We start from the raw sequence: 18,026 nt of genomic DNA, 5'->3' as shown, positions 1-18,026 counted from the left end.
AAAAGTGCCTTTCGGAAGGCTTCTGCAGGCCTTCTGAGGTGCAGGGAGGTGGCACACAACTTTCCTCTGTCTCAGAAGGCCTGCTGGTTTGGCAAAAAACGAAGTGCCTTCCAGATGCATCCAGGAGGTCAAGTAAGGCCCTCCAGTGCAGGTTGGCACTCACTGTAGTCTCCTTTTGCCTTGAGTATTGAATCAGCTGGCAGGTGCAGGTGTGGGAGGCTTGTTTTGGTATAGCCGATTTTGGTTTTTTGGATGGGTGGAGAAGCAGTTCCTTTCTGATGAAAGTGCCCCCCACCCCAACATGTAACTGCCCACGTGAAGACTGTGTGTGCAAATTGAGGCAGTGGGGCTTGATTACAGGAGGCACTAGCTAACAACTTGAGAAGATGACTGAGAGTACAGCACATGTAGCCAACAACAGCACACAATTGTATTTTGAACAGTCTGTGAGTCTGCATGAGATAAGCTTCCCACTGTTGTATGCTAGGTTGATTAGCGGCTGCTAATACTGCTGCTGATAAGAGGCTTCTTCTAATTCTAGCCAGGCTATTTTTGCATTGTATATCTATCACTGTGACATCGCTGGGGTGTTTGAACCCCCTTAACAAACTGAGCAGTCAACATCCACAGCTTCACTGTCCCATTCCTAGTAGCCTCCTTCCATAATTGCCATTTGTCAGTGCAGGTGCTCACTGACTTTTCTCCTAACCCATGCCAATTCCATTGTTTCCATGGGAAAAACAGTTTTAATTTGCGCATTTTCAATCGATGCACCATTTTCCAAGAATGTAACTCCTGTGTAAATCCTGCATATATTTTCTTATACCTTTACTGAGCATCAGCCTGTCACTGAAGCTTACTGGCAAAATTGGACTCTTGACACATTTTTTGTACACTCTCAGGCTCACCTATACGAGGTGCCTCTGAACCCCAGCCCACAGGCTGGATCCCTTGTGCTAGAATAATAATTCCAAGCATGGTGGCAGCAGCCTTACTGTTCCACCCTGCAACCACCTTTCTTCATGCCAGATTGTGGCAGAGCCTCGTGCCAGGGAGCAGCTTCCCCAGGAAGTTGGGGTGCAAAGCTTTCTAGGGCAATATGCAGTGGAAACAGCTCCGCAGCACGAAGCTCTGTAACCATCTAGAACAGGGGTCTCCAAACCCTGGCCTGGAGGCCATATGCAGCACGTGGCGAGCCTCTATCCGGCCCATGGCCAGCCCCTTGTCCCCTGAAAGCCCCTAGCCCACTTGGCCAAACATGACTGGAACTATGCTCTGGTTGCGTCTGGAGGGTGTTCAAGGGCCAGAGAGGTTGAATGAATGAACCATTCATTCATTTATTCACTCATCTAAGTTCCATCTCTAATTTATTTAAATAAATTTTATGTTTAAATTTTTTTTCCGGCCCTCAACATCATGCCAGATATTTGATGCAGCCCTCTGGCGAAAGTCAGGAGACCCCTGATATAGAAGAAAGGTGGCTGCAGGGCAGAATGGTAATGCTTCACCACGACCATGCCTGGAATGATTATTGTAGCAGAACTCAGGCTGCAGTTTGGAAACTGCTGATCCATACCCTTTTATACGGATGCCATGTTTGAGACAGTTGTTGAGCAAACGAAAAAGACAACTGAGCATGCTTATAATATGCTATTCTTGAACACATTAAATAGGTTAAATCAGTGGTTCTCAAACTGTGGGTCGGGACCCACTAGGTGGGTTGCAAGCCAATTTCAGGTGGGTCCCCATTCATTTCAATATTTTATTTTTAATATATGAGACTTGATGCTACCATGGTATGTGACTGCATTTGGGGAAATGTCACAGATCTGTACTTCTAACAGGCTACTATGTATAGTCTTTTAACAAAGATAGTGGGACTTACTCCTGGGTAAGTGTGGGAAGGATTGCAGCTTAGTATTGTTAACTTTTCCTGCTTGATGATGTCACTTCCAGTCATGAAATAAATTCCGGTGGGTCCTGACAGATTCTCAATTCTAAAAAGTGGGTCCCGGCGCTAACTGTGTGAGAACCACTGGGTTATATAACTACAAACAATTTGCAGTTACACTACAGAGAGTATGAGTTGCTTCACAGCAAGTCCAAGCTTTCTGATCCCTATTCCTGATTTACAGAGGGGACCCCTGTATTTTTATGGAAACTAATTCTTTATAAAATACAATTAAAAATTATTTACCAGAGCTCTGTATGTGTACCACAATTACACATAGCATGGAAACTGCTTGCTGTCTGTGGAATTGGGTGCAGAGTTCAATTTCTTAAGACTTCACTTTCTTATGTATTTTTTTAAAAGCAAGTTTACCTTCTTACCTTTACAATTATTATTAAGAGTATTTACTGTATATACTGCTTTTCAACAAAAAAAGTTCACAAAGCGGTTTCCAGAGAAAATCAAATAAGGGCCCAATCCTATCCAGTTTTTCAGTGCCGGTGCAGCCGTGTCAATGGGGCATGCACTGCATCCTGTGGTGGGGAGGCACTCACAGAGGCCTCCTCAGGGTATGGGAACATTTGTTCCCTTACCTCGAGTTTGCACTGCAGTTGCACTGCAGTTGCACCTGTGCTGGAAAGTTGGATAGGATTGGGCCCTAAATGGCTCCGTATCCCAAAAGGGCTCACAATCTAAAAAGATGCAGAAGAAATACCAGCAAACAGCCACTAGAAAGGACACTATACTGGGGTGAAAAGGGCCCAGTTAGGGCCAGTCCTAAAGGGACAGTTAGGCCCAGTCCTATCCAGCTTTCCAACACTGAAGCAGCTGTGCCAGTGAGGTGTTACTCGTATCCTGTGGTGGTGGGCCAGTCATGGAGGCCTCCTCAAGGTAAGGGACTTTTTATTCCCTTACCTTGGGGCAGCATTGCAGCTGCATCAGTGCTGGAAAACTGAATAAGATTGGGCCCTTACTCTCCCTCTGCTAAATATAATAGGAGCACTACTTGAAAAAGTGCCTCTTTGCAGTTAGCAGGGATGCCCAGTTTAAGATAAGCAAGAAATGCTTGAGTATTTGTGAATATATGTGAGATGTAAATGTGTGAATATATGTGAGAACTGGGAAGGTTGTGTTAGACACATAGCATCTAAGTTAAAGAACAGAGAACTGCTTTTTGACTCCTCCAATAAGTGACAGAATAAACCATGCAAATTAGCAAATACTGTATATGGCATAGTGCAATTTAGTTTGCTTGCAGAATTTGGGTTTCCTTTTTTAAAAGCACAGAGCACCTAAACTTGGTCCTAAATGTAATCTTCTGACTTGATTATATTTATTATGCATCATGTTGGGAAAGGAAATGTAATTAGAAGCATATATTCAACGAAGATATTGTTGTAAAAGTATGTTCTGGATAATAAAATACAGAAGATAATGCCTATATGCTGCTTATTGCCATCTTAATTTTCTTCTTACTATGCTGCCCCTTATTGTCATGTGTAAGTTAATTTTTTTCTTATTACTTCAGTCCATTCTTAAATACCAACTGGCAGAGCACATTCATGCATATCTTATTTTCATATCTTTATTTTAGATTCCAATGAATGACCCTTATGCATGTACTTCTTTTATGGGGATCACACCTTCCACCACCAAAAATCATCTTGTTCGAGCTATGTTGGAATCTATTGCTTTCAGGTACTAAGCTAGGTTTGTTCAGCTAAAATATGGTGTTGAACCTGGCTGCTGCCAGAGCTGTTTTCCCCTTAACTCAGAGGTTTTCAGACTGGGGCGTCGTAATGCCCCAGCCTGAGGGCCCTGGCCTCTTTCCCCTTAAGGGTGGGGGCAGCGAGGAGGCAGGGAGGAGGGAGTGGCTTGATCCCCAGGATTGTGCTGTTCGGGGCTTCAGGGGCTTGGCTGCACTTACCAGAGCCTCCTGCAGTCTCCCGGGGCTGCGGGGAGCCCTGCATGACTGTCTATAGGGATCCTGATGCTTCAGAAGTGAAAGTGGAGCAATCGCACCCAGCCTCCACTAAACCAGAAGTGGAGCGAGATCACTCTACTTTCACTTCTAATGGGGCTGCAGGGACTGGGATGCACTCACCAGTCCCTGCAGCAGCCATCCTGGGGTACGGGGAGCCCTGCACGAGCCTCTGCAGGGCTCCCCAGGTCAGCAGAAGTGAAAGTGGAGCTATCGCACTCCATTCCCACAAAACCCCCTGAGCAGTGCGATCCTGGGGATTGTGTTGCTGCCTCTCCCCTGCCCCTGCAAGGACTTACTGTGGGTTTCAAACTCCGGGAGAGTTTGAAAACCACAGCCTTAGCTTATATTAGGTTTATCCATTCCTATTATAAGCTAACAACATATTATGGAGAATGCATTAGTTTGGCTCATCTCTTTTTTGGTGGGTAAATAACAGGGGGAATTATGGGGGCTTGAGCACTTACCCTCTGCCATGGTTGCTGTCCCTTTGTTTACCACCCACGAGCTATTCAGTAAAAAGGGATCATCCTGAACCTCAGTGTGTGTGCTATAAGTAATGGGGGAAGAGCGCATAATTGGGATGGTAACTATGGGAGGGGAGGAGCTGTAAAGTCCCACTACTACAGCATTGCACATGCAAGAGTGTAAGCGCACACGCTTCTTTTAAACTGTTCTTTTGCAATCTGGCTCTTATTTACATATAAATATTTATTTGCATATAACATACAGTACTGCCTTCATTCCATCTAACCATGTTGCTGCCATGCTAACACTCTTGGAAATTCTAATATACATAGGTCCTGTGGACTGCTGAGTTCACAAATTTGCAGAAAAACTCCACCAGAGTCAAAAGATGCTACATTCCAGTTTTCACAAACAACCCTTCCCCCACAAACCCACACACAAAAAAGCTAACATGCACACTAATGTCAAGGGCAGTCACACCTATAAAACAGAAAGCCAGTCTTAATGCAAGGAGTCACATAGAATATTAGAAATTATAAATGTTCATGTTCTAATCCCTCATCTCCATGCCTATCGTCATTGTTCTTGGTTTGCCTGCTTTCTTCCTCCCTGCTTTTTCTTCATGCCTGAATGATATTTTATTGTATATCTTTCACTTGTGTCTCTCTTGTAAGTACTTGCTCATAGAACTTCCAAGACTGTGACTGTATATTTAGCATCCCAACAATTCCATTATATTTCAAGTTACTATTGTATGTTCCTCATGTATATTCTTACAGGCTCTGGGTCCTCATGTTCCTCTTTTGCTCCCATCAAATAAATACAACCTTTCTGAAAACAAGGTGCATTGCTCCCTCCTGCCTAGTGTTAAATTCAAATTGAGCAGCTAGAATTCCAGTTCTGGAATAATTTCATCATGGACAGCAACCTGTGGCTGAATAATGGCTGACAAATAACAAAATATACAATTGTTACCATTCTTAGCCTTCAATGCTAAATACATCCATATTTTCATTACTGTGGATAGCATCCAGAGCATAGTGTTCACTGAAACGAGTTTTTCTACTCCCTTCTCTTTATTGAAGTCCCTCCCCCAAAGAGTGTGCCAAGGGTCAAAAGATCCTCAGTAGCAACATAGAATGTGGCATGGGGGAAAGTTCAGGTGGCTGGGAGACTAGAAGTTTGGAAGAGAATTGTTTGTGGAACATTACATACTTCCACTGACAGTTGCCTTCTGGCTTCTGAGTAGTTCCACCACACCACATCCTAAGCTAATACTACAGGTGACTTTTTGGGAGGCTCAGGGTCTTTAATAAGGAGGAGGGTAAGGAAATTGGATTTTATGAATGCTATACTTCGGCGTGCTGTCCTCTGCATATTAAGTGGATATTAGTTCTCTGTATGCCTACACTGAGGAATTACTGACTTTCCTACTTTATTAAATAGTGAAAAGTATATTGATCTTGATTGTGATCTGTCTCCTTCTATAGTACATGGAGCCCATGCACAGATTAGTTGGTAAATCAGGCCCTGGTCTCTGTATCATTGCTGCAGAGATTGCATGGTAGCAGCAAGGAGAAGAGCCTTTCCTGCTTTAACTTATAGACTTTGAAAAGACTTGTCTGTTGAGATTATGATCATCTCTATTTTTCACAAAGAATGACTCTTAATTTGCTCTTGGTTCATTTTATGATTTACTCACTGAATTTTACTGTGTCTTAATGATTTAAGTTCTATAGCTTTGTTAAGTATAATATTTTACTGTGAGTGATGGGAAAAAATCCCAAAAATATGGAGTACTGTGAAGAGTGGGCAGCTTCATTTGATGTTCTGTAGCTCACTTAAGCCATTATGAAAACTTTAATTTAGCCAGATTTGACCAGACTGTTGTTTACTGTAACGTCATAGTTTTTTTCCTACATTTATTAGAAATGTGTAAAATGCTTTTATTTCTCTTGAATCCCTTTTGCAAGAAACAAACAGCTCTATGATACCATCACAAGAGAAGTGGGGATTCCACCTACATCTATTCGGTATGTTCACATTATGTCAGGAGTGTCAATAATTGTACTTTTTTGTGAATTTGCATAAAATATGTGAGCCCTAATTCTTACGACATTTAGTAAAGGACCAACCAATGAATTTTGTCTTGATTTTGAGTCCACCTGTTGATTCACACCTCTTAATTGATAGCGAGTCTACCTAAATGCTTGCTTGTTTCAAATCTGCTGAATTAGGATGAAATTGGTTAAAGTCGTTGATATTTGAGTTTCTGCTGAAGGAATATTTTGGACTCTTCTTCATATTGCAACACAAATTACTCTTGCATCCATTGTAAGACATGAAAGGCAAGTTGTGCCTATCTCCTATAATGGATGCTGTCTGTGCATCTGGGACCTTTGTACCTTGCTAAATATAGTAAGACACAATTTCCCATTCACACACTACAGTATAAGGGCAAAAATCAGAAGCCAGAATGAAATGCACTTTTTCTTTCACCTGAGGAGAAACCTCCCACTCCTTTAAAAAAAACAAGCAAGAACCTTGCTAGATGATATGAAATTTCTCCAACTTGTCCCTATACTTTGACTTTTCTGAAAATCATTATGTTCTTTGGAGCAATAAAAGGTATAAATGTTGAGAATAAAGCACTGCAGAAGCACTTCCTTCCGTAAATGGAAGTCTTGCCCTAATGAAGAGAATAAAAAGGAACATAAACTGTGGCAAAAGAAATGTAAGAAGGTGATAGGGGAGGCCAAGCGAGACTATGAGGAACGCATGGCCAGCAACATTAAGGGGAATAATAAAGGCTTCTTCAAATATGTTAGAAGCAGGAAACCCGCCAGAGAAGCAGTTGGCCCTCTGGATGGTGAGGGAGGGAAAGGGGAGATAAAAGGAGACTTAGAGATGGCAGAGAAATTAAATGAGTTCTTTGCATCTGTCTTCACGGCAGAAGACCTCGGGCAGATACCGCTGCCCGAACGGCCCCTCCTGACCGAGGAGTTAAGTCAGATAGAGGTTAAAAGAGAAGATGTTTCAGACCTCATTGATAAATTAAAGATCAATAAGTCACCGGGCCCTGATGGCATACACCCAAGGGTTATTAAGGAATTGAAGAATGAAGTTGCAGATCTCTTGACTAAGGTATGCAACTTGTCCCTCAAAACGGCCACGGTGCCAGAAGATTGGAGGATAGCAAATGTCACGCCTATTTTTAAAAAGGGAAAGAGGGGGGACCCGGGAAACTATAGGCCGGTCAGCCTAACATCTATACCGGGTAAGATGGTGGAATGCCTCATCAAAGATAGGATCTCAAAACACATAGACGAACAGGCCTTGCTGAGGGAGAGTCAGCATGGCTTCTGTAAGGGTAAGTCTTGCCTCACAAACCTTATAGAATTCTTTGAAAAGGTCAACAGGCATGTGGATGCGGGAGAACCCGTGGACATTATATATCTGGACTTTCAGAAGGCGTTTGACACGGTCCCTCACCAAAGGCTACTGAAAAAACTCCACAGTCAGGGAATTAGAGGACAGGTCCTCTCGTGGATTGAGAACTGGTTGGAGGCCAGGAAGCAGAGAGTGGGTGTCAATGGGCAATTTTCACAATGGAGAGAGGTGAAAAGCGGTGTGCCCCAAGGATCTGTCCTGGGACCGGTGCTTTTCAACCTCTTCATAAATGACCTGGAGACAGGGTTGAGCAGTGAAGTGGCTAAGTTTGCAGACGACACCAAACTTTTCCGAGTGGTAAAGACCAGAAGTGATTGTGAGGAGCTCCAGAAGGATCTCTCCAGACTGGCAGAATGGGCAGCAAAATGGCAGATGCGCTTCAATGTCGGTAAGTGTAAAGTCATGCACATTGGGGCAAAAAATCAAAACTTTAGATATAGGCTGATGGGTTCTGAGCTGTCTGTGACAGATCAGGAGAGAGATCTTGGGGTGGTGGTGGACAGGTCGATGAAAGTGTCGACCCAATGTGCGGCGGCAGTGAAGAAGGCCAATTCTATGCTTGGGATCATTAGGAAGGGTATTGAGAACAAAACGGTTAGTATTATAATGCCATTGTACAAATCTATGGTAAGGCCACACCTGGAGTATTGTGTCCAGTTCTGGTCGCCGCATCTCAAAAAAGACATAGTGGAAATGGAAAAGGTGCAAAAGAGAGCGACTAAGATGATTACGGGGCTGGGGCACCTTCCTTATGAGGAAAGGCTACGGCGTTTGGGCCTCTTCAGCCTAGAAAAGAGACGCTTGAGGGGGGACATGATTGAGACATACAAAATTATGCAGGGGATGGACAGAGTGGATAGGGAGATGCTCTTTACACTCTCACATAATACCAGAACCAGGGGACATCCACTAAAATTGAGTGTTGGGCGGGTTAGGACAGACAAAAGAAAATATTTCTTTACTCAGCGCGTGGTCAGTCTGTGGAACTCCTTGCCACAGGATGTGGTGCTGGCGTCTAGCCTAGATGCCTTTAAAAGGGGATTGGACGAGTTTCTGGAGGAAAAATCCATTATGGGGTACAAGCCATGATGTGTATGCGCAACCTCCTGATTTTAGGAATGGGTTAAGTCAGAATGCCAGATGTAGGGGAGAGCACCAGGATGCAGGTCTCTTGTTATCTGGTGTGCTCCCTGGGGCATTTGGTGGGCCGCTGTGAGATACAGGAAGCTGGACTAGATGGGCCTAGGGCCTGATCCAGTGGGGCTGTTCTTATGTTCTTATTTTATGTAACAAAATAAGAAATTGGTATTGCTGGCATGGCATAGTGTAGCACCGGAAGTTAACAGTACACCATTCCTTATCATCATGCATGGAATGATGAGTTTGTTGCTTCCAACGTGCTGTTCCACGTTATTTTCTAGTCTCTCTTGCTATTTCTGTGCATTTCTCTATTGTCTGCTTTGGCTTAGTGCAACGTTTCCCAAAGTGTGGGACTTAAGCCCAAGCACATTGGGTAGTTACCTGGGCCCTCCCGCCTGCCCTTGCACTGGTTTGGCTCCAAATAGGAGCCATTACAGAAGCCCCATTACTTACTGGAGCCCCCAGAGACCCTTCCCATCCCTGCAACCCACTCTATGGGACTCTGCAGGTCTCAGAATGGTCCTTAGAAGCCTCCATAAGCCACTTCTGGTTTTCAGAAATTGCTGCCAAAAACCGGAAGTGGCATGCAGAGGCTCTGAGGTCCATTCTGATGCCTGTAAAGTGCAGGGCAGAAGGAGAGAACTTCAGCACCACCTGGAGTGTTGCAACCCACCCCAGAGAATGAGGTGGGTCATAGCACTGCAAAGTTTGGGAATCCCAGCTTAGTGACTCACGGGCTGTTTGTACATTATTGTCTGTATGCTTAACACCAGAACCGGGGGACATCCACTAAAACTGAGTGTTCAACAGTTCAACAGTTTCATTACATTCTGCATGAAATCACCTTTTCCAATTATATATAACATTATTTGGAATACAAATTTTCCAAAAGGTTTCCAAAATTTTGACCACTAGTTGGTGTCACCTCCCCCCCCAGAGGGTGTCACATAGTGCAGTCCATTCCTAGAGTGATGTCACTGCTCTGCCCCACACCTTTGGTGAATGGGTACTCCCTTTGAACAGCCTTGTTTGTGTGAAGTAGAAATGGCAAGTAGACAAGAGCATCAGAACCTAGATACACACTTGAGTGTTGGGAGAGTTAGGACAAACAAAAGAAAATATTTCTTTACTCAGTGTGTGGTTGGTCTGTGGAACCCCTTGCCACAGAATGTGATGATGGCATCTAGCCTAGATGCCTTTAAAAGGGGACTGGACAAATTTCTGGAGGAAAAATCCATTACAGGTTACAAGCCATGATGTGCATGCACAACCTCCTGATTTTAGAAATGGGCTATGTCAGAATGCCAGATGCAAGGGAGGGCACCAGGATGCAGGTCTCTTGTTATCTGGTGTGCTCCCTGGGGCATTTGGTGTGCCGCTGTGAGATACAGGAAGCTGGACTAGATGGGCCTATGGCCTGATCCAGTGGTGCTGTTCTTATGTTCTTATTACAGGGGTTCATTTTAAATGTCAAAATGGGGATTGAACCCCTCAGATGTCGTGTAGAGATCACATATATTGCTGTATGTTCGTTGAACATTAACTGTGAACAGATTGCATGCATGATCACGTTATATGCGAGTAAGCCACTATGGTTTGTCATGAAAATTGTCAAGAATATGACCTTGGAAGTGGCAGAGGACTGCTAAATCATCAGGAGGTAATGTTGGCTTCCTAAATATTAAACTTTGTGTTGCAGTTTTAAGATAGGGCAGGGGCACTTCCTTTTTCAGGCTTACTTTACTAGTAAGTGGAATAATTTGATCTATAATTTGTCTTGGACAGTTTGTGAACTGAGACAGTGAATTAACAGTCATTAATTAGGATTTAACCATTAACAGCTTAAATCTCTGAATATTATTAAACTGTTCCTTTATCTAGAAGAGGGCTTTTCAAACGCTTTGTAAGTACCACTTTTCTGAGTGCCACATTTTCCAAGTACTACCAGAGATGGCAGATGTACATAGGAATAGGTGGTATGCCCCACAATTGGAATTTCACTCTGCACCCTCCTTACCCAAACCTTGCCTCTTTTGAAGGACTAGGCAACTGTACAGCCACATCGTACCCACTGGTGTACCATGCTCCAGTCATCTATACTTCCAGAGAGGTGATGCCAATCAGGGAAGTGCTTGCATGGTCACTATGGCAGTGGGGCCAAATACCACCTGCCATACTAGTATCTCTGGTTGAAAAGTTCTGATCTGGATCAAACATTTAGCATGATTGAGTATAAATTAGCTTGAGAAATGATCGCTAGAGACATCTTTGTCTCTTGCATTAGAAACTTAATCACAGCTGTTGCTATTGTTTTTGTGCATGGTACATTATCATAAGGGTTTACCTTTCTCATGAGGCTTACATTCTGATTAGACACAGGGGAAACAGAGGAAGGGAAGGAAAATGGAGACAGAGATAAGCAACAGAAGAATGCAGACGTGCACCGCTTAACTGTTCTTTTAACGATGGACCACATGTATGATGGTGGTCAAAGCACAATAAAGATGCTCTTAATGAGGCAACCACGTCTCTCATAGCCCACAGCAGAGTGTCTGTTTACACAATAGAGAGGGTCTTAAAGCAAAAAAGAGGTAATCTATTTCCAGTAGCCTGTGCAGCCAGCTAGTGTCTGGCAGGGACTGGCTGTTTACACAGCAAAGGCAATAGATTGGACTGAATGTTCACTTAATGACCTAATTGCATAACAGTGGGGATCAGGGAATATATCCCTGTCATTAAGTGGGGCACTCCTGTATATGATTTCAGTTACATGTCCTTAAGTTTACCTACAGTAAGGAAAGGGGACTAAGGCATTTTACCAAAGTCTTCATGGAAAACAGTGAGTTTAAGAAAAAAATTGAAGGAAGTGAGGCATTGTGCAGCAGTTCTGGGAGGTTCTTCTTAGGCATAAAGTGTGGCATAAAGAATTTTCTGAAATGTAACCATTTAAATCTGTTTTTTGTTTGCTTTTCATCATCTCACAGAGCTGACGGAGGTGTCAGTAAGAACAGATTTGTAATGCAGATGACTTCTGATTTAATAAGTACAATGATAAACAAGCCTGTGGTTACAGATATGTCTTGTCTTGGAGCATCTTTTCTAGCAGGTCTTGCTGTAGGTACGTACAACTATTTGGAAATTATATATTTCCTGTCTTACAAAAGGAAATATGTGTGTTCTATATTTATAACATTTTTATAATATTTGCAGATCATAAATATTAATGGAAGCTCTGCCTCTTAATATTTTGAATAGTATGCTTTGTCTAATATTTTACCTGTAAATTTTTGTAATTGTTAAATTCAGAATTTTATTTTTTATACAGTGTAATCAGTGGCGTCACTAGGGTTTGCGTCACTCGTTGCGGGAGACCAGCCGTCACCCCCATGTAGTGGGCAGAGCAATACTCCAGGTGGTGGGCTTGGTGATCTACCATCTCCCCGCCCCCACTGGTTTTTTGGCTGTACCTTTTGATAGAATAAAGATATTTGTTTCATTGCATTCTGCATGAAATTGCACATTGATTGATATATAACATGATGGTATTATTTTTACGAACTGTGATTTTAGTGATTTTGGTCACTAGTGGTGTCACCTCCTCCCAGGGTGTCAACTTATTAACACCTTATTGGAGCAGCTCTCAAACTTTTAGCACTGGGACCCACTTTTTAGAATGGTAATCTTTTTAGAATGACAGGACCAATCATAAAGCAAATTAAAATAAATAATTATAAATAATTAAATTAAAATAAAACAAATAATTAAATAAGGGGAAGCCAGTCCTGTTCCACCAAGTAAATTTTCTCTGTAGCCTGCCTACAGTAACACCCCCCCCAAAAAAGGATCAGTAAGAATTTCATGCCTACCCAGTACCCAGTTCAATTTAAGTTCTTATATTTCAAGCATATCACTATCAGGACCCACCTGGCTTTACAAGTCTGAGAACCCAATCCTACACCTGTCTACTCAGAAGTAAGTCCCATTATAGTCAGTGGGGCTTACTCTGAGGAAAGTGTGGATAGGATTGCAGCCTAAAACAAGAAAAAAATTCACCTTACCCTGTCAAGCCTCTGTTTCATTCTTTTTATGGGGGGGGGGCTGCCTTCTGGAGCATTTGTTGAGCACCAGTTGCATCAAATCAGGACCATTCTGGTGGCCTAACATTTCCCTTTGCCTGACCTGCCCAGGAGCCAAGGCACATTTGCTTACTTGCGAGTAAACACGACCATGTGACTTAGTTTTGCTTTCCATAAGGCTCAATACATTCACCAGCTTGGAAGGAGGGACCTCCTTCTTGGGTGTTTTTTGGAGACTGCATTCATTGGATCAGGACCACTCTGGTGTCGTTGGATTCCTCTTAGCCTGCCCTTTCTTACAGACTAAGGCACGTTCGCCTACTTGCGAGTAAACGTGCAATACGGCTTAGTTTCACTTTCCATTGGGTTCCATGCACTTTTTGTTTTCTGGTTTTTTGCCAATAATTTTTGATAAAAAGGAGATATTTCACTCTGGTTTTTTGCATTACATTCTGCTGGTAATTCCGCATCCAATGGTATATAACATAATGGGGTTACTCCTGACCACTGCGATTTTAGCACGTCACTCCCCCATGCGTGTCACCCGGTGCGGCCCGCACCCCCCTAGCGATGCCACTGAGTGTAATGAAGTGCTTAAAGTAATATGATTCATAAGAGATGCTATACAGTATGTATTTATGTTCTTCTGATGGGGTTTAGCCAGGTTATGGGCCTCATCTAGAGAATTATCATCTTTCACCAATACTACCTGGTACTACCTAGCCAGTTCCATTTCAGTTACTTTTTTGACAATGCAACAGAACAGTGACACTGGAAAAAAGTCTGTTCTGACACAAGACGCTCCAAGTTTCTAAATACATTTGGAGAAGAAAAGTCTACCAAATGTAGTAATGATCCATCAAAGGTTAGTTACACTAAATGCTATTGAAATCGGCATCACAACTAATTTGTTTCACTGATTTCAATGTGATATCCTGACAGCCAGGATGGTGGTGTGATTCAGAAGTTATACCTAGAAGATCCAGGTTCAGATCCATCCACAAAGCTTCCTGGGTGATCTTGGGCCAGTCACTATCTCTTGGCCTAATTAATTCACAGGGTTATTGTGAGGACAAAAGGAGGGAAAGAATCACGTATACCACTCTGAGCTCCTTGGTGGTATAAAAATGTGAAAAATAAATATAATGGCCTAAGGGAGACATGAGATCAGACACTTTACCTGCATGTTCCATTCTTTCCTCAGAATCTTGGCATTTTGTGGGCTATCCAATTGCACAAATAAGCCTTGGTGATCCCAGTAGACTATTTGAACTATTCCCTGTACTGACTGAACTCCAGAGTCTTTCTGAAGGATTTTAAAGGCTTATTTTGCTTGAAGCAGGTGTAAATTCTTTGACTTGAATCAGCCTTGATAATACTTCTTCCCTCTAAGCAGAGAAAAGTAAGCATTTATGAGATATTGGATACAAAAGGACCCAAGATCTTCAATGTAAACAGGAGTTTTGTTGGGCTCAAAATTTCTCTCAAAGAAAGTTTGTTTTCATGATGCACATAGCTGTACTCTAAATAACACTGGTGTGGCCCCAAGTGGGGTATCATGTTACTAGTATACATTTGATGACTTCAGTGTTTGGGGGATTGCCTTGTTAGTTATCCCTCACAAAAAGACTGATAAGTCAATGCTAGTGTGTGTGGTTTGCTTATAAATCAGATTACTAATTCTAGTCAAATAGATATAACTGTCCCTCATTGGCAGCTACTTGTAGAGTACATTCTTTGTAATTTAGCTTCAGAATATAAAAACATGCCCATTTATAAATGTTGTGACTGTTCCTTGTTTTAGCTTGACTATTCTTCAGACTGGATTTATGTGGTCTTCTGCGCTTGTTCTTGATATACTACTTATGGTTGATTTGAAAGTAAATGTTTTTTGTTTTTGTGTTTAGGATTCTGGAATGACAAAGAACAACTAAAGAAACTAAGGGAAACTGATGTGGTTTTTAAGCCACAGAAGGAGCCAAAGGATTATGAACTTGCCATGGGTAACTGGACAAAAGCTGTTAAGCGTTCTCTCCATTGGTATAATCAGACATCATAATAGCAAGACTAATGTAAAGTTTTAGATTGATATCTATCAAGCGATTGGTTTTATAGAACAGTATAACCCACAACCAATTCTGCCTTATGGTTTACAGTAGAAAATACTACACAGTTCCTGTTTTTAAGATTCTTCGTGACACAGCAGTTACCCACAACAATTGCAGTGACTGCCATCATACAATAGACAAAAGGACTGAGTGCTAGAGTCATGAGTAATCCCAAGGAGTAACTTCCTAAAAGATTGTCTGGGTAGGATAGAAAGTAGGAAAAAGTATTTGGTTCTCTACCCAGTCTTATAATTTTGGTTAACAGCCTTTGGAACAGGGAAACTATGGGTCCTATCCTACATCATAAACTGTAATGAACTAAAACAGAAACATAATCATACAAAACATGGTTGCTTGTCCACTGGGCATTGCATCATCTAAAGGAAAACTGACAACAGTGAGCCAAGATTTACCTCTTTTTAGAATAATGGTTTTAAGTCCTGGAAAACTGACTGTTGAATGATGTTATCAAAAATTAGTCAGCCGTCCCTAGCAGAAGATGGAGAAAGATCTAGGAATTGGTGTGGCTGACACTAATGCAAGATTCTGGAAAGATTTATTGTTTTTTAAAAAAAGAGAGAAATCTAGCAGATGTTTCGCTATTACATTTTTAAGTAGTTGTTTCCAAATCCAGAGCTGTTCAGGATAGTTTCTGCTCATCAGGAGGTAGATCTTACTTTTCCTCTTTGGCCCCCAGTTCATCTTTCTCTATCCATTAACTCCTTTTTTTTACTACTAGTGTTTCAAACCATATCCCCAACCACTACCCCTCTCCTCCTCCTGCCCAATTCTAATCTTACATATAAAATATGAAAGATATACTACAAGTTTTGTCTTGCCTACCAAAACTTTAAGGTTTTAAAAAAAAATACCACAACCACTCAGGAGATTTAAAAAAAAAAAATACAGAGGATTAGTCAAAGGGAAACTCTCAAACAATTTCCAGGCAATGTTTTTAGTGCAATAATTGTAGAGTTGTTACCTGGAATCCAAACATCTTGACACAACATAGTACTTTTGTTGCCAGAAAGTGATATTTTTCTAGCACTCATTGGCAAACCTCAATGGTTTGCCAATGGAAAAATGCATTTTTCTCTCCAGCAAGAGCATCTTTTGCAAAGTTGAGAGTACTAATCAAAGTGTTGTGGTTATTTGTTGGTTTGTGCCATCTTATTTACTTATTCTTTCATTCTCTCAATGGTTCTTTTTGCTTTTGTGGGAGGGATAACAACATTCTGCTCTTTTGCCTTACATTGATTTTAGAGCAGCAAAAGTGGTATATTGCAATACAGCCTTGCCTTAAAAGGATAGCCATCTTTTCTGCAGTAAGGCATTGCTTGCCATTTATAACACATCTAGATGTGTGGGGTCTAGATGCATTGTTGTAGAAATGCAGTGGGACTTAAATGAAGGTCACATTAATTAAAAAAAAAACAACCTGTGGTTGGAATGTAGTTTGTAGCATCATGTAGACAAGCCCTCAGAAAACTTCCAGTACGTGCATGCAGACTTCTGGATTACAGTTCTAGTGTGCACCAGCAAGTAGGCAGAAAAATCAAATTTTGTGGATGTAATAGCAGAATTTGGAGTTCGGATCAGAATTTTTAGTGTAGAATTCTGGATTACTTTGCCACATGTCATCACCATAACAATGGTCTTTAAGTGCCTGAATAGGACAAGAATCCACCTGGGAATTTTTCATGGCAGAATCTATATTATTTTCTCTGTGTGTAGAGCGAGGACATCTTTGGGGCATTCTTATAATGGGTCATTTATGGATACTTGTTCCTTATTGTGGACTGTTGTACCTGGGTTGACTTGACTTTGTGTTTATGTATTTGAGAGAGAGAGAGAGAGAGAAAATGCAAACATGTGTGGACCGACTATGAAAGCTTAAATGATATTTTTTCATGTTGTAAATCAGTTCAATGACAATGTCAACTTGCAGAATGTTACCTAGCCTGACTAACTTTAGGTTGCATATCTGCAAACTTATTTCTGATTCAGTAATAAATCTTATTGCACTGTTCTTAATGGAGGTTGTGATTATTAGCCACTATGCTCTGTGAAACATCTGTAGCACCACTTAATATTTTCAAAGGTTATGAACTACCCAAAAACCATAAGGTAGCCTTTTCAGGATGCATTGTAAATTTGAAATTAGGCCTAGTGATTTATAACAATGTTTCTGTTGACATTCTAGTCTCTCCTCTGTTAGAAATGTATATTCCAGATGAATTGTAAACATAAATTCCAAGCTCAAATTTATTCTTTCAGACTATAAATAATCTAGTTTTTCATGCAATGGCTTACATAATTTAAAATATTATATATTTATATTTCATTTTTTAAAATACAGGTACAACCTAATTATCCACAGATTTTTACCTGCAGTTTTATCTCAATACGATGAGAAAGGCAGTTTAAATTAGAGGAAAAAATCTTTTTAACAATAGCCTCATTAATGTGAGAGAGCACAGCTGGCTGACCATCAATCATTCTCTCTCCAGGCACTTAGAACAGCTTCACTCCAAGGCAAGCGAGCCCTCCCTTCCCCTGGAGCACATGAAAGAATGATAATCACTTTACCTTCTTTCTCAGTGCTGTGCTCTGAGTAAAGAGAGGTGTTGCTGGCTCAGAGTGAAGCCTTTCTAAGCACCTGGAGGGAGAATGATTGATGGATTGTCTGCCTAATGATTCTGTCTTACATCACAAAGGTCAGCAAGGCTGTTTTTAAATCGCCTAGCAAAGGGTCATAGTTTTTAAAATGGATTTGCTTTAATGTGATTTTTGCCATACACATGAGTTCTGGGAATGGAACCCTCATGAATAACGAGACTCAACCTGTAGTC

The 18,026-nt window shown here is 41.5% G+C and overlaps 1 protein-coding gene across 2 annotated transcripts in view; it reads left to right on the top strand.

Annotated features, from left to right (window-relative positions):
* GK5 (glycerol kinase 5) overlaps positions 1–17,208 on the top strand; it is a 40,422-nt gene extending 23,214 nt beyond the window's left edge. For both annotated transcript variants that reach the window (XM_066620375.1, XM_066620376.1), the window contains exons 13-16: positions 3,546–3,649; positions 6,374–6,433; positions 11,975–12,108; positions 14,974–17,208. In XM_066620375.1, the coding sequence (XP_066476472.1) occupies positions 3,546–3,649; positions 6,374–6,433; positions 11,975–12,108; positions 14,974–15,125 (450 nt within the window). In that variant the 3' untranslated portion in view covers positions 15,126–17,208. The remainder of the gene's footprint in view (positions 1–3,545; positions 3,650–6,373; positions 6,434–11,974; positions 12,109–14,973) is intronic.
* Positions 17,209–18,026: the final 818 nt, after the last annotated feature.

This window comes from Tiliqua scincoides, chromosome 3 (assembly GCF_035046505.1).
Source record: "Tiliqua scincoides isolate rTilSci1 chromosome 3, rTilSci1.hap2, whole genome shotgun sequence".
Lineage (NCBI taxonomy): Eukaryota > Metazoa > Chordata > Lepidosauria > Squamata > Scincidae > Tiliqua > Tiliqua scincoides.
This window is presented reverse-complemented; position numbering and strand designations above follow the sequence as displayed.